The sequence below is a fragment of the Staurois parvus genome, unplaced genomic scaffold, assembly GCF_062004578.1.
Source record: "Staurois parvus isolate SC_StPar_1 unplaced genomic scaffold, SC_StPar_1.0 ptg000009l, whole genome shotgun sequence".
NCBI classification, from domain to species: Eukaryota; Metazoa; Chordata; class Amphibia; order Anura; family Ranidae; genus Staurois; species Staurois parvus.
In genome coordinates, this window is record NW_028317805.1 from 4,094,692 (window position 1) to 4,108,681 (window position 13,990).

The following is a 13,990-nucleotide window of genomic DNA, read 5'->3' on the forward strand; positions in this document are numbered from 1 at the left end:
CTGTCACAATAGTCACATGATCAGGAGCTGGTCCCACCAACTCCTGATCATTCGTACGGCCTGAGGATTGTTTTTGAAAGCTTGGTTACTATGCTGGGAGTGGGCAGTGAGCAGGCTGTCAGCACAGAAAACACTGCCACCCATGAACACGCGTGTGCGTGTTTAAAGCCCACCCTCTTTGCCGCATATGCATTACATAAGAGATTAAGGGCCCATTCCTACCATATGCGCTGGGCAGCCATTCCTAGACAAGGCAGTTTGCCTTACGTCCTACTATTGATGTGTGCTGTCTGCAGAAGTGTGTAAACCATTGCACCAGTGATCAGCAGATTGCGGGTGCCATGCAGATCTCCTGCAGATCTGTCTGTATATTTGCTTGCCCGTACGGGATGTACAGACAGGAAGATTCAATGAACTGTCACGGCACTCCACAGCGACATGGTAGGCCATTGAGGACTACAACCCAACAGCCACTAAGGCTGTCGGGACTTGTAGTTTCTCATTCACAGAGGACTGTGAATGAGTGATGCTGCTGAGCGGGTGGGAAGATCCTCCCCTAGTTGCCAAAGTCCGTCCCTTTTTTTTTTTTTTTTTTTTTTAGAAAAGTGCTGCGCAGAACTAAAACCGTTTCTGTTGCATGAAAACGTGGGTGGATGTTGAAATGTGTTTTTTTTTTATTTGTAAAAATATAAGTTAAAATTACTTTTTTATATTCTTTAAAAAAATCTGAAGAATATATGGGAAAAAAAATCTGAAGAATATATAGAAAAAATATGTCTTTTTAAAAATATATATACTTTTGTTAAACATATTTGTAAATGCGTTCCAAAAATGTAGATTTGTATTTTTAAAGACATACGGTATATTTGAAATGTATTTTTAAAAATATTGTTCATATATTTTGTAATAACAACGCATTTCAACATACAGTGTGTGTATGTATGTATGTGTATATATATATATATATATATTAAAAATTGAACATGGCCAAAATTGTAGCCATGTATATACAGTATGTCAATATATTTGGGAAGAATATTTTAAAAATATATTTTTCTTTTACAATGGATTTTATTATAGACAACGCAACAACCTATGAATGGTCAGAGACAAGCTCATTAACACAAAAACAGTAGGATGTACATTTCTTTTAATGAAGGTCATAACAAATGCACTAAAAGATTGACACAGAGAGAAATGGAATATAAAAACACAATCATGAAAGGAATAGAATGAAGCCCTATAGAACTATGTTGGCTGCAAATAGTAGTCAATGAACTGATGGGCAAAGACCAAGGATAGTCACTAAAGTTAATGATGGGGAAAGTGAAGCATATTCAGATATATTTTTCTTCCATTTGGGTAGCCCTAAAATGCCATTATCCTTTACACGACTGGTTATGTACAGCACTTGTAGAAAACGTGGTAAATGTGTAAAAAATAAATAAATAAAAATTTAAATGAGCAATTGTACACAACAAAATCCAGCCACTGAGTACGTGAAATGGGACACACTTGTATACGCCAGTGGTGTTCATGTTTCCCAACAAGGTCCGGTGCTCAGAACATTCAGTGACGGGATGGAGGGGGATTCCCCCCCCCCCGGTGTTTTCACAGACATTCATAGAAGTGAAGGGATATCGCAATACAAAGCAGTAAAGAGAGATGGAGTGTCTTGTAACGACAGAACACACAATGCTCCCATTTCTGAACTCTTCTCGAGGAAATCGCTCTATATTTAGGTCACGTCCATCGTCAGGGCTGTTTTTACTTAGAATTTGCAGTCACTGTAAATGAGCCGTCTGTGTTGTTTACTGTATTCTGAGTGCACCGTGTACGGGGAAAGGGAAACGTCACCCTACCTGGGTAAAACTACACTCTGTATCTGTGAGGCTTCGTTTGTACATATGCCCATCCAGGGCCGTGTTTACCCATGGGGGATGCACACATGTTCCATGCATTCCAATGCAGACAGTCCCATTCATGTCATTGGGACACAGTGGCTGCATGGACCCAGTCACTGTGCCCCAATAGGGACATTTATGTGGGTGTCGGCATGGGCTTATTTACCACAAGGCACTTGCCTAGGGCGGCATTTTTCAGGGGGCAGCACCTCCCCCCAGAAGAAGGGATTAAAGAATGACACATGCACCATGGGAACCAGGTGGGATCCGAGAGAGGCTGCAGGCTGCTTGATGGTGTATGTAGAGTCTGACTCTCGTTCCCGGGGATGGCCGAAGCTGTAAAGATGAGTGTCTTTCTCTCTATCGCGGGGGGGTGTAGTGGAAGGCTCTGACAGGTGGGGGGCAGGGGTGTTGTTGGTCAATGTCAGGCTCTCTCCGCAGGAGGGGGAAGGAGGGGTGGTGTTGGTTGGTGTCCATGTGGGGGGGGCAGACGATTTTTGTGTTGCCTAGGGCAGCACAAAACCTAAATACAGCACTGGGTGTCGGTGCATGTCCCCAATCACATTGTCTGCTTTTGGGGACACGCATCCACATGAATGTCCTATTGGGGCACAGTGGACGGGTCCATGCACCTAACGTGTCCCAATGACATCAATGGGACTATCTACATTGGAATGCATGGAACTCTTGTGTATCCTTGTGTGGGTAAATGCAGCCCTGCATGGGCATATGGTATAGTACGTCCTGTGTGAAGGAGGTCTAATAGTTGTCCCTGTATGATACAAATAATTATCATAAAAACTGGCTGTGCTAGATGGGAATTCTGGTCACCTTGGAGAGATTTCCTTTCATTTCTTGTTATGTCTGAAGTGAAGGAAATTCTCCCCAGCAGGACACGGACAGCAAAAAATACCTTTTTTGATTGATCCAAAAAAGTTTGTTTTTTTCTCGCATTCTATAAATTGGTCTTACGTTTATAATCAGCTATAGGGCTTGTGCATATGTCCATTGGTCTCTGAAGAGCGATTTGAGGTGACTCGCTCTTCAGAAAGCATTTTACAGGCAGTTAGGAGGCAACGTATTGCCCCTATTACTGCCTGCTTTAACCCCCCCTGACCCCAGGACTAATGCACCAAAACTGAATGAATTGCACGTGGTTGTGGGGTGTTTTCAGAACAGCCCCATTCACTTGAAGCAGCAGGGGGGAAGCACCGGGGTGTATAGGCCTGCCCTGTTACTTACCCCTTCATCTGTCAGCTTATCCTTCACAGTTAGGGTGAATTTATATCTCCCCAGCCTTTGAAGACCAATCTGCTTCCGGATCGCGCTCCAGAGGCTACTGTCGGCTATGAGGAAGCGACGTAATGCCTCCTCACTGCCTGTTTTAACTTCATTTTTGTTGACAATCACACCATAACCACGTTCATTGCACTTGATTGCGGGGCATTTGCAGCATTTCCCTACTGACTTGCATGTGTAGCATTCGGTGGGCTTGCCGCCCAACAAATGAAACATGTTGGGCAAACTCTGCCCCAGCCGCAAAGCATTGCAGCCACGGTATGAGAACCTACATATCAGCTGCCTATTGCAGCTTAAAGGGGGTGGTTAGCGGGCAGCAAAAAGTGGCTCAACCGTACATTTTTGCACCCCTCCACCCGCTAGTCTAAACGAGGCCTTATTCCGTTTTGTACCACTTGCTCCACCCTGTTAGATTGTAAGCTCTTAAGCCCTCTTATATATTACTGTATTGCAACAGTACTGTCTCCAATTATGTTGTAAAGCACTACAAAAACTGTTGGTGCTGTATAAATACTGTATCCTAACCGTAGTAATAATAATATGAACATCCCCCAGCCACTGTCTCTGCCGCTAAAGGGGGAGCGGTTAGCGGGGTATAAAAACATGGCTCAACCACGGGGAATTACCACCCCTCAACCACTAATGTGAAGGAGCCCACAGAGCGTGCAGACCAGTGAATGCTGATCTTTGATGTACTGATGAGGGTATGGCACACCGCTGCAAGGGTGTAAACGGAGGTAGATGAATGCTGTCAGCTGTCATAACATGCCAGTGTGTGGGTATGGAGGATTCTGCTGTAACCAAGCGGAGGTCTTGCATTCAGGGTACAAGTCATTATGTCCTAATCTGCTGCTCTCTGCAACATGTTATTAAACAAACCCATTAATGTCGCAAACTTTGACTTATCACCCTCATTTTCTGCTGTTTACACTTCTCTGCGGAGGAGGAAAGAATGACGGATTTACTTTCCTGTAATTTTCCACTCAGGATTTTGTGCAATTCAGATCAGCTGTCTACATTAAATGTTTTGAAGTCTTTATACGCGACCATGGAGCCTTTGCCATGTTCTTCAATTCAGATGGGATTTGCAGGGAAAATGACATCAATTTGTGAAGCTGAAAGCTACTTGCCTAAATTCGATCTGCAGGCAGATATAACTTGCATGTATTTAACTCCATATTCTTTAATAAATCAGTAAATGCCTTCTTTATTACAGATTCTGTAAGGAAGGGTGGTGGGGGTTGCAGACTGTGACCATGTTTCATGTAACTTCTAAATGGGTGTAACATGGGCAGAAAGGTGGACTTCTCTTGTTCATGCAGTGCAACAACCTGAATGATGTGGTATTGGCCCCCTGCAGTACCATATAGAGCAGCAGGCTGGAAGAAGGAGAGGCAAAATTGCAAGCCAGTCAAAGGTTCTGCATGCAAATGTGGTGAAATGGAACATGCTGGTAGGAGGAGAGGACACAGTGAGTGTTTGGGGGTGGAAAGAAGACACAAGTCAATCCCTTATACAGATTATGACTGTAACAGAGAAAGTGGTGTCATCCTTCTGGATTGTCTGATTCATTTTCTCAGGACTGGATGGAAGGAAATAAAAATTCTTTGGCAGGTAAATCCTCTTAGTTTTATGCAGGGTGGATTTGATTTAAATCAAACTGATTTAAATCACGATTTAAATCACTGGTCAGTAAGGCTTGATTTAAATCTTAGTTTTCTACATGGACTAATTCTTGCTGGTATAACTTTAATATGCAAGTAGATGAAGATTTTTAGAATAACTTTTCATATTAGTTTTTTTATCCCCAGTTTAATAGGTTAATCATTCATATTTGGACAACTTTTCTGTTGAGAAAAATAATCATTACCTTAATAATAACAATTTAAATAGATTTATTCAACTGAAACAATAACATTCCAGCATATGTGATTTGCTTAAACAAACATCCATGTTTGTTAACTAATTTGGCTAAACAAAATATATATATTTTAAGAAACTTAGACTGTCAGCCCCTTCCTCCTCACACTTAGTTTCACTTTCTTCTTGTGCAGATCTATTCCACTCCAAACAATCAGAAAAATATTGTTTCTATTCAATTCACTGAACTTCTTGAAACTTAGCACTGAAGGGGTTGATTCTGTATTCATAGGTTTGTAGAAGTTAGGATGAAGGTCTTTTTCTTAACTCTGTTCATGTTATAACATTTTTGCTGTGAAGAAGAGGCATGTGATCTCCGCTGAGTCAAATTCAGTTTTGAGAACTGCAAAAGTAAACCGAGCATCTGTGATAATATCTTGTAGGCAGAGAAACTGCCCAATAATCTTACAAAAACCTCTGGAAGAGCATGACATTGTGAATGGATTCATGGAATTTATTTACCAAAAAAATTAAACATATACAGCCTTATTCTACATAATTAAAAAACTAATCTTTATTTCATGATGGAATAACCTTTGGATGGTAATATATTTTCCTCAAAAAGCATTTTATTTAAAAAAAAATCGATTTAAATAAAAAAAATCCGATTTAAATAAAAAAAACGATTTTTTTTTTTTTCTTTCAAAATCATTGATTTTTATCCACCCTGGTTTTATGTATTTCAATGGTGTAATTAGCTGTTTGTGTTGTTGAGTTTAACATCCGTGTAATTCTTGCATATTGATGTACCATTTGGAGGAAAGAATGTGTTTCATGATGTTTTGAGTTGCTTGAAAATTAGCAGTTCAAGATGGTTATGGAAGATATAATGACAGTGTGTCAAAAGGCAGGAGAGTTGTGGAGGAAAGAGGGACAGAAGGTCTAAAATAAGGAATGTGTCCAACTAGACTGCTGTTCAGTTATGTTGACTTTTTCCGTTGAGAGGACCTCCCTGTTCTCTGATATAATACATGTATCATTATCGTTTTGTACTTTGGTTAGTATTACGATACTGGAATGTATATTTCACAATATTCTGTTGCTATTTCCCTTTTCTTTTGGAAATCTATAAATGCTAATAAAAATAGATTAAATATAAAAAAGGAACGTCGTGGAGGAAAGCAGAAGAGCAGGTCTAAAAGAGGAACTGTGGTGGTGGGAGAAGGAAACAGAGTCTACAAGAGATAGTTTTGAAGGAAGGTTCAAAAAAATGACAGCTGTGGGGGAAAATGGTCAGGGGGTCTAAAAGCAGGATTGTTTCTCGGGAAAGAAGGACAGAGGACCTAACAGATAGACAGTTATGGGGGAAACAAGAACAGATGGTCTAAAAGAGGGACATTTGTCAAGGAAAGAAGAAAAGAGGGTCTAAAAGAGAGACAGACATGGAGGAGAGAAGGACAGCGGGTCTAAAATGATACATTTGTGGAAGAAAGATGGACATGGGGTCTAAAAGAGAGACAGTTGTGGAGAAGAGAAGGACAGCGGATCCGAGACAATACATTAGTGGAATTAAGAAGGACAAAAGGTCTAAAAGACAGACCGACATGGAGGAAAGAAGGACAGCGGGTCTAATATGGGACGTGTGGAGCAAAGAAGGACACAGGGTCTAAAAGAGAGACAGTGGTGAAGTAGAGGAGGACAGCGGGTCTAATATGGGACATTTGTGGAGCAAAGAAGGACATAGGGTCTAAAAGAGAGACATTTGTGGAGTAGAGGAGGACAGCGGGTCTAATTTGGGACATTTGTGGAGCAAAGAAGGACATAGGGTCTAAAAGAGAGACAGTTGTAGAGGAGAGGACAGCGGGTCTAAGACAGAACATTAGTGGAGTTAAGAAGGACAAAAGGCCTAAAAGAGAGACCGTTGTGGAAGAGAGGAGGACAGCAGGTCTAAGATGGGACATTAGTAAAGAACAGACAGAGGTTCTAAAAGAGGGATAGTTGTGGAGAAAATAAGGGCTGAGGGTCAAAACAAAGCCAGTTGTGGAGGAAAGCAGGACAGCAAAAACAGGAATGCAAACCATTCTAGTTATGGAGGAAAGAAGGAAATGGGCTCTTAAACAGGGTAAGTTGTGTGGTCCTAAGTCTTATGATGACATTGAGTTGAGGAACTCAGGGCTCCTACTTGTGCTTGGCAATTGTTTTTGAGAACAAGCAATTTTTTTGGTCTTTTCCACAGCACACCTGTCTTTAGGGCATTGCACAGGTTGCAGTTGCTTGTGGTGAGTTTGCGGTTTAGTTTAGATTTACAGCAAAGCCAGTATCTGCATATTCTGTGTGCCCTGGATTTGGAGGCCCAAGGGGGCAGTGAAGCCACTAGTGGCACATACTGCTTACTGGTGCTGCCTACTGCCCTGTTGTGAAAGGTTAGTTTTAGGAAGTTAAGGTCTGCTTGAAATAGACAGTCCACCCACTGTTGGTAAATTCAGTTCTGGATGGACTCTAAGGGGTTTATTTACTAAAGCTGGAGAGTCCAAAATCAGACTCCCTTCTGCATAGAAACCAATCAGCTTCTAACCTCAGCTTGTTCGATGAAGCTTTGGCAATGAAACCTGGAAGCTGATTGGTTTCTATGCAGAAGGGAGTCTGATTTTGGACTCTCCAGCTTTAGTAAATAAACCCCTAAATGACCAGCGGGCTTAGCATACTTGCTGGTGACTTCAGTGGGGAGGTTTCACCACCGTCTCCCTTCATCTTTCCTATTGCATTCTCTGCAATATAAAATAATTCCGACCCGATCTAGGCAGCAAAAATATCAAGTACATTTGATCTGCCGATTAATAACTATGGAGTACACAACGGAGTACTAGAGTTGGCACATGCTGTGCCTTCATGGTGTAAACAAACTTGTGAGTCAACTAAGATCATGGCCAATTTTCCCGACATTGAAATCCCTCTATTCACTCCTCCCACTGATTGGATGGACACTCTATTCTTGGATAAGTAGGTGGTCGGGTTAAATATTTCCTGATAGGTGATGCATGTGTGTTGGTTGGCTTTTAGTAACAGCTTAGCTCATATTGTATTGCTATTTTTACTTGAACTTTTGTTCCCTCGCCTTCGGAGTAAGGTGAAAACAAATGCCATGTGACTGCAGTCAGTTGATCTCCACATACAATGCAGAGCGTTTACATTGAATGGAAAGATGACTGTGATAGTATGAAGGTATGCCGAGCTATGACGCGTGTTGTGTTCCTTTGTTCCCGGTAAATACTGTAACCATTCTGCAGGTTAATAATAAATCTGCTGATGTTTATCCTCAGCGCTGAACCTATATAACCTCTTTTGTTGTGTAAGAACTTTAAAGTGGAACTTCAATTTTCAGGATTAAAGCTTGTGTGGGCTAGCAGGTTCCTTGGAGGCTTTGATCCTTGATCTTCACTACATTTCGGCTAGGTTCACACCTATGCAGTTTGCGTTTGATCTGTTTCTGCAGTGCTTTTTGTGGTGTGTTTTTGCATGTGTTTGTGATGCATTTTGCATTTTTTTTAATTCTTTTATTTTTTTGACCAACTTGTTGCTGGGCAGATTAAAAATCCAAACCGCGTAAAACACACAAAACGCAGCACTTGCATTTTTCGTATGTGGTTCCAATGAAATCTATTGGACTAAAAACGCAAACGAAAAGAAGTCCCTAACCCTTTCCAAAAAACTGCGCCCGCAAAAAACGCATAGATGTGAACTTGATCAATAGGAAATCCTGATAAATGGCATGCACTGCATTCTTGCAAAATGCATACAAAAAACACACAGGTGTGAACCTGGCCTTCTTTATTATATAGCCCATGTACCAATGCTTTCTATATAATGCATTTATAAACACAACTTTTTTTTTTCTTTTCACTATAACATGTATCCCCGAGCATTTTTTGGGGGGATGTCTATATAAATCCTGTATAATAATAATATTGTCTCTTCCTTTTATATCTTTTAGCTTTTATCACACATCAAAACTGCGACACGTACTTTTTTTTATGCGTTTTTGCAGCGTTTTCAATACATTTCAGGCCTGTTTCACACCAATGCAGTTTGCTTTGTTGCTTTGCAGTGCTTTTTGCGTTTTTGCACACGCATTTTTGAAGAATTTTTCATGCGGTTTGCAGTTTTTTTTTTTTTTTTTATCTTGCCAACTTGTTGCTGGGCAGATTAAAAACATAAAATGCATAAAATCGCAACGCGTGTGTTTTTGATACATTTTCATGCATTTCAGGCCTGGTTCACACCAATGCAGTTTGCTTTTAGTAAGTTTTGCATTTTTGATGCATTTTGCATTTTTGTAAAAAAATTTTTTTTTCTGCTTAATTTGTTGCTGAACAGAATAAAAACGCATTAAAAATACAACACATTTTTGATGCATGTTTGATGTGTTTTCAATGCATTTCAGGCCTGGTTCACACCAATGCAGTTTGCGTTTTGTCATTTTTCAGTGTGTTTTGCATGCGCATTTGATGCTTTTTTGATGTTTTTTTGAGTGTTTTTTTTTTTTTTTTCTTTATTTGTTCCTGGGCAAAATTCATAAAAAACACGGCTAACGTGTGAAAATACGTAAAGAATGCACTACATGCATTTTTTGCAGTGTCTCCATTGATGTCTGTTGAACCAAAAATGCAACGTTTGTTATGAATAATTCCTTGACTCTTTCCAAAAACACAGCAGCCCAAAAAAAGCATAGATGTGAATGTGTCCCTTAGGAAACCATGTTAAATGACTGTAGTGCTTTTCTGCAAAAAACCCTAAAAAAACTCATTGATGTGAACCAGGCCTCGTGTGTGTGTGTGTGTGTGTGTGTGTGTTGTTTTACTTGGCAAATTTGTACCAAATCTGCGGCAAGCAGGATTTTTAACACCACAAGGGAAGCGCAACAGACCAGTGTGAAGACATACATTGAATTTAAAGGGATGCATTTCTCTTTTCGCATTTCTTTTGCCTTTTTTTTTTTTTTTTTACACAAAAGCACTGCAAAAACTGCTCAGCGTGAAAGCAGCCTATTGGCCAAAAAGGTGCTGAAAATAAGTTCATATTCATTTAAATTCATGATATTAATTAAAAAGTCGAACATAATACAATTGTATATAAAAAAAATGTCCATTTCGGTTTTCGGCCAAATGCATTCTCAATTTTTGCTTTCAGTCCAAGAATTTTCATTTCGGTGCACCACTATAAATAATTGTTTTGTGTAGATTTTTGGCATAGTAACTTCATTTTTTTTTACAGGTTTGCAATTGCGAAATATGCAAATGACCTTCCAATGGCTTACGTTACAAAACTCAAGTCTGTGCTTTACTAACAGGTGCCCTCTATGGGTTCCCCAGTCAATCAGAGTGCTCTAGTAATATCTTTTTGGTGTTCTGTCAGCAGTCAGTCTTTTCACCCTGCAGCAGGCTCTCACAGCCTAGAGAAGGCACCGAGCATCCGTCAGTTTACATATAAAGGCTTGTGCACAGCAGAAACTAATAACTAAATCTGGCTACCAGGTAGGATGAGGATCTAAGAATGGAGGCTTTATTCTTCGCAAAGCTTTATAAAGCCTCCGGGCTCCAGGACCATTAACAGACTGTATTAAGTATCTCCCTGTAGTTCTCCAGACTACAAGGATGACGTAATTCTGATCCACACGCTGCTAGTGGGCATTACTATTGGTGGAATTATATGCGTATTTTGTGAGCTATGGAAGTGTCAAGGGCTATACCGATAATTTAGCTGCACTTGTTATGTCCAAACAAATAGCAGACTAATGTCCCTTGCTGCTCAAGGTGCAATGTGTTATGGGACATTCACTATAAAGAGTAAAGGAAAAATAGATTAGCTGACCACAATTTTATAAAAATGAAAAAAAAAATCATATTAATTGCTGTACAGTGCGGCGGGACTGAGGAAGGTTGAGGGCTTCATCTGTTAGTTGGTCTCTGGAGTATTGCTTTAGAGTATATCATTATCTTAGTGATTCCCAACCTCTAGAAGCTGTTTGTGCCCCTTGACACCACTCATGCCCATGGTTGATTAAGCAAAATGTCAGCATAAGTCTTAATTGGATCTGAACATCTGACGTAATATGTGTTTATGTGCCTATAGGCCTTACATGATGGTTGGACGTGCTATCATGATATGGAAGTCGTTTTGATTAAATGCAAGTGTAAGAATCAATGCTTAGATTACATAGGAGACTTTCTAAATGAATGGCACGGCACAGAGTATAGGGCATTATCACATGTAAAACTGCATTTTAATGTGGGTACGGTGCATATGTGTGAAGCCAGCCTATAACTTATATGAAGATACCAGAAGAACATAAGTGAATACAACTTAAATTGTATCACCAAATCTGCTATTCTCCCTTGAGGCTATATAAGGTATATTCTGGGTACATATCAATTGTTTTATGGAATTTGAATTGGGTTTCTCTAGCACTAGTTTTCCCAAAGTGAGTCTCCTGGGTTGGTGATTGACCTACAGCTCCCTTTCCAGTCCCAGATACTGTTAGGAGAGTTATATGTCTATGAAAAAAGGGTTCCTCTTCTCCCTCGTTGATGGTCAATGAGTCAGAAGACCATGAATGTCATAGCACGTTGTATCCATCCAATGATGAAAGCATGAAGACTGTATTTCTTTGTTATAATTTTAATGTATTGTATATGTTTGTCTTTTATAATTCTTTCTTTTCTTCTCAGTAAAATGAATAAAAAGAGCAAATATTAGGTTCCATAATTTAAAAAGAGAGCCATTTTTGTTTATTTTGGTAGGTTTTTTTTTTTTTTTTTTCTTTGCTAATGCTATTTTATTTTCTGACCTATAGGTTCTTGGGTAGAGCTGCATTTCAGCAACAACGGTAATGGTGGAGTAACACCATTAGTGGGCCAAGAGCAAGTGCCAGCCTCAATCTCTATTCATAATGGTGATATGGAAAAAATACTTCTGGATGCCCAACATGAGTCTGGACGGAGCAGCTCTAGAGAAAGTTCACATTGTGACAGGTATGTATTATTAAAGAGGAACTCTATTTATTTATTAATTTTTTTAAGTCCGCAGCTACACATTCTGTAGCTGCTGACCTTTTAAAAATCAGGTACTTACCAGTGCAGTCCAGTACTGTCTTCCCGCAGCTGGTTCTTCTTATTGCTGCAGGTCATCGGCGCTGCCATCTTAAATATGATAGTCGGCTGTGGCTTCTTCAGAAACCACAGTTGGCTCCCCATTGCACATGTTCGAGTTGGCTTGGTGCCCTCTGAATGGTCCTTCAGCCTCCTGGGACATCTGGCATCTCCTAGGAGGCTGCAGGAGGGGCAGGGCAAGCGGCATCATCCTTACCTAGGCAAGGAATGTGGAATGGGTATTGATAAAATCTGGTGCTTGTTCCCCTCTTCCCGCACAAAAATCCCTGTAGCTCGGTTACAGGCTGGGGGGAAGAGATTGAACCAGTAGGACTTTACCTTTAGAGTGATGTTCTACTTTAAGCGATTACCATAGTTCCTGGGTTTGGACATACGATTTGGAATGTTGTGACTACTTTTCAGGCCTATTCAATAAATGGTGCAAAAACTCAGAATTGACTATAGTAAAGTCATTGCTGCTGCAAGGTGGATTCTGATTGGTTGGTAGGGGTCCTCCACATTGCACTTGTTGCAAGTGTTGCTCTTTGTAATGATTTATTGAATAGGTTCTCCAGGACAGTAGGTTTGTTGAATAATGACATCTGGAAAGATTCTCAGCTTCAAATCCATTGAACCCATGCCACATTTACCACTTCAATTTTTCATGCCTGAAAAGTTTTGTATGCGCTTACAAGTGCACACAGCCTGTATCTGACCATATTATAGAGAGACATGGAACATGGGACAGCATATGCAAAAAAGCCTCTAGAAAGGACCTGCAGCTGCACCCATTCCATAAAGTACAGAATACCGTGCTGCTGGGCTTCAATTCAAAGGGAATGTGCCGTGATTGTGTAAATATTGGTGTGAATTTACTAAAAGCAAATAGTCTCTGCACTTTGCAAGTGCAGTTCCATTTTTTTCCCCCAGAGCTTAGTAAATGTGGTAAAGCTCTGCTGATTTCCATCATCCAACTGTGCAAACAAAAATTATTTTTTTAAATTTTCCTTGCACCTTATTGGGTATTTTTTACAAAGTGAAGCTTTAACACATACATTTAGAGGAAGGAAAATGAGTGCAAGTGCACCTGCAAAGTACACAATCTATTTTTCAACCATCATGTGGCGCTTCTCTGCTTGATGATGGTGTTTTCTTCTCAGCCTCTTGGAAAGACTTTGTGTACAGAGCTCAGTAGCTCAAGCTGCAATTTACACACAAAAGAATGACTCATCAGAGCAGAGATTCATCTCTTATCAGACAGTTCTATCCTTACGTGCGTGCTTCTGCCTGTAAGATAAATGACATCTAAAAGGTGTTCTGCTCTCTCCTTAGCTGATCCATATTGTTCTGGGAATCCTCTGCCATGAATGTGTGTATTACTATAACATGCCAACCATTTACCTAGAGAGGTCGGTCTCCAAACTGCGACCCGGTGGGCCGAATGCGGCCCTTTGCTTGCTTTTATCTGGCCCTTTGAGCACTGCTTCATTTGCTGACACCAACAAAGGGGCACAATTCTTCCCAATGACACCAACGATGGGACACAATTCCTGCCAATGTCACCAATGGTGGGGCACAGTTCTTCCCAATGACACCAAGGATGGGACACAATTCCTCCCAAAAACACCAATGGTGGGGCACAGTTCTTCCCAATGACACAAACAATGGGGCCCAATAACACCAGAGATGGGGCACATTCTTTCCAATGACACCATTGATGGGCACAATTCCTCCCAATGACTCTAACAATGGTGCCCAATGACACCAATGTTGGGGCACAGT

At 40.5% G+C, this 13,990-nt stretch overlaps 1 protein-coding gene across 1 annotated transcript in view; it reads left to right on the forward strand.

Annotated features, from left to right (window-relative positions):
* BNIP3 (BCL2 interacting protein 3) overlaps positions 1 to 13,990 on the forward strand; it is a 55,818-nt gene that overhangs the window by 15,048 nt on the left and 26,780 nt on the right. The window contains exon 2 of the mRNA XM_089669285.1: positions 11,914 to 12,091. Within this exon, the coding sequence (XP_089525411.1) occupies positions 11,914 to 12,091 (178 nt within the window). The remainder of the gene's footprint in view (positions 1 to 11,913; positions 12,092 to 13,990) is intronic.